The 1,266-nt window shown below is 64.9% G+C and overlaps 1 protein-coding gene across 1 annotated transcript; it reads right to left on the bottom strand.

Moving 5' to 3' along the window:
- Positions 1-726: 726 nt before the first annotated feature.
- Positions 727-1,266, bottom strand: NEUROG1 (neurogenin 1). Its single transcript, XM_064458106.1, has one exon. The coding sequence runs from the start codon at positions 1,264-1,266 to the stop codon at positions 727-729; it is 540 nt and encodes a 179-aa protein (XP_064314176.1).

The raw sequence follows: 1,266 nt of genomic DNA on the forward strand, positions 1-1,266 counted from the left end.
CTCCAGAGGCACTGCTGAAATTCAGTAAAAACGTTAAAAATTTTATTTACAGGGTAAAGCACGATTTCTTTAAAAAAAAAAAAAAAGAACCCACTTTGATAAGAGGCATAATAATAGAATAAAGCTCTTTATGTACAAAAATACAATTTTCATATGAATGAACATCTTGAATAAATTAAACAGCTATCTGGCCCGGGTGCTGAATACCCCGTGTCTGCTCCTGCTCTAAAAGCAAGACCGCCGCGCTGGGGGTCAGCATCTATAATGCATGAGCCTCTCCGCTTGTCCGTCGGGCGCAGGGCCCCATCGGGGCCGGTGCTGGGGCCCCCCCCGGGCGGGGCTGAGCCGCCCCGGGCGCAGGGCAGGAGGGATGCGCTGAGCCCCGTGCTGCGCCCCGGGCCGCATCGGCCCCCTAAGCCTTTTCATGGCATTGTCAGGGCGTTCAAACCAAATTTTCATGCTCGTTTTTCTTCGCTGGAGAGCTACAAATTGTAAAATTGACTTTTCACCTCGTCTGCGGCAGCAAATCTGTCGCTTTTCTTCCCGGTTTTCGGAGTCGTACGGGAGGCGGGGGTCGGGGGGAAGGGGCTGGGGAGGGTGGGGGGGGTGCCGAAAAGTGCAACGGGAGGAGACACCCCCCCCCCCCCCCCCCGCCCCCGGCCCTCGGGCGGGGGGGAGCCGGGCGCGCTCCGCGGAGCGGTGCGGAGCGGTGCGGAGCGGTGCGCCCTAGCGGCAGGGCGCGCCCGGGGGCGCGGAGGCGGGCAGCCCGCGGAAGCCCCGCAAGCTGTCGGCGGGCGCGTAAAGGCAGTCCTCGGAGGTGGCGGGGCTGCTGGGGCCGGAGGCGGAGGCGCAGAGCGAGGGGGCGGACGGGGAGGCGCTGGACAGCCAGGAGCCGGCGTCGCTGCCCGGGCTGGGGGGCGCGGCGGCCCCGCGGAAGGCGGGGGGCGGCGGGAGGCACTGCTCGGCCAGGCGGAGGGTCTCGGAGAGGGCCCAGATGTAGTTATAGGCGAAACGCAGGGTCTCGATTTTGGTGAGCTTGGTGTCGTCGGGGAAAGTGGGCAGGACGCTGCGGAGCTCATCCAGGGCGGCGTTGAGGTGGTGCATTCGGTTCCGTTCCCGATCGTTGGCTTTTACCCGCCGGCTGCGTTTCAGAGTGTGTAGCAGCGCCTCGGTGCGCGCCCGCGTACGGCCGCGCCTCCTCCTCCGCTCCCGCGGAGCGCCGGGCGGCTCCGCACCGCCGCCGCTGCTGGCCGCCTCCGCGGGCAT

The sequence above is a fragment of the Phalacrocorax carbo genome, chromosome 8 (genome assembly GCF_963921805.1).
Source record: "Phalacrocorax carbo chromosome 8, bPhaCar2.1, whole genome shotgun sequence".
NCBI classification, from domain to species: Eukaryota; Metazoa; Chordata; class Aves; order Suliformes; family Phalacrocoracidae; genus Phalacrocorax; species Phalacrocorax carbo.

Bases quoted from the DNA above. Each gene is read 5' to 3' on its own strand.
- NEUROG1 (XM_064458106.1), bottom strand. From the start codon at position 1,266: ATGCCCGCGGAGGCGGCCAGCAGCGGCGGCGGTGCGGAGCCGCCCGGC.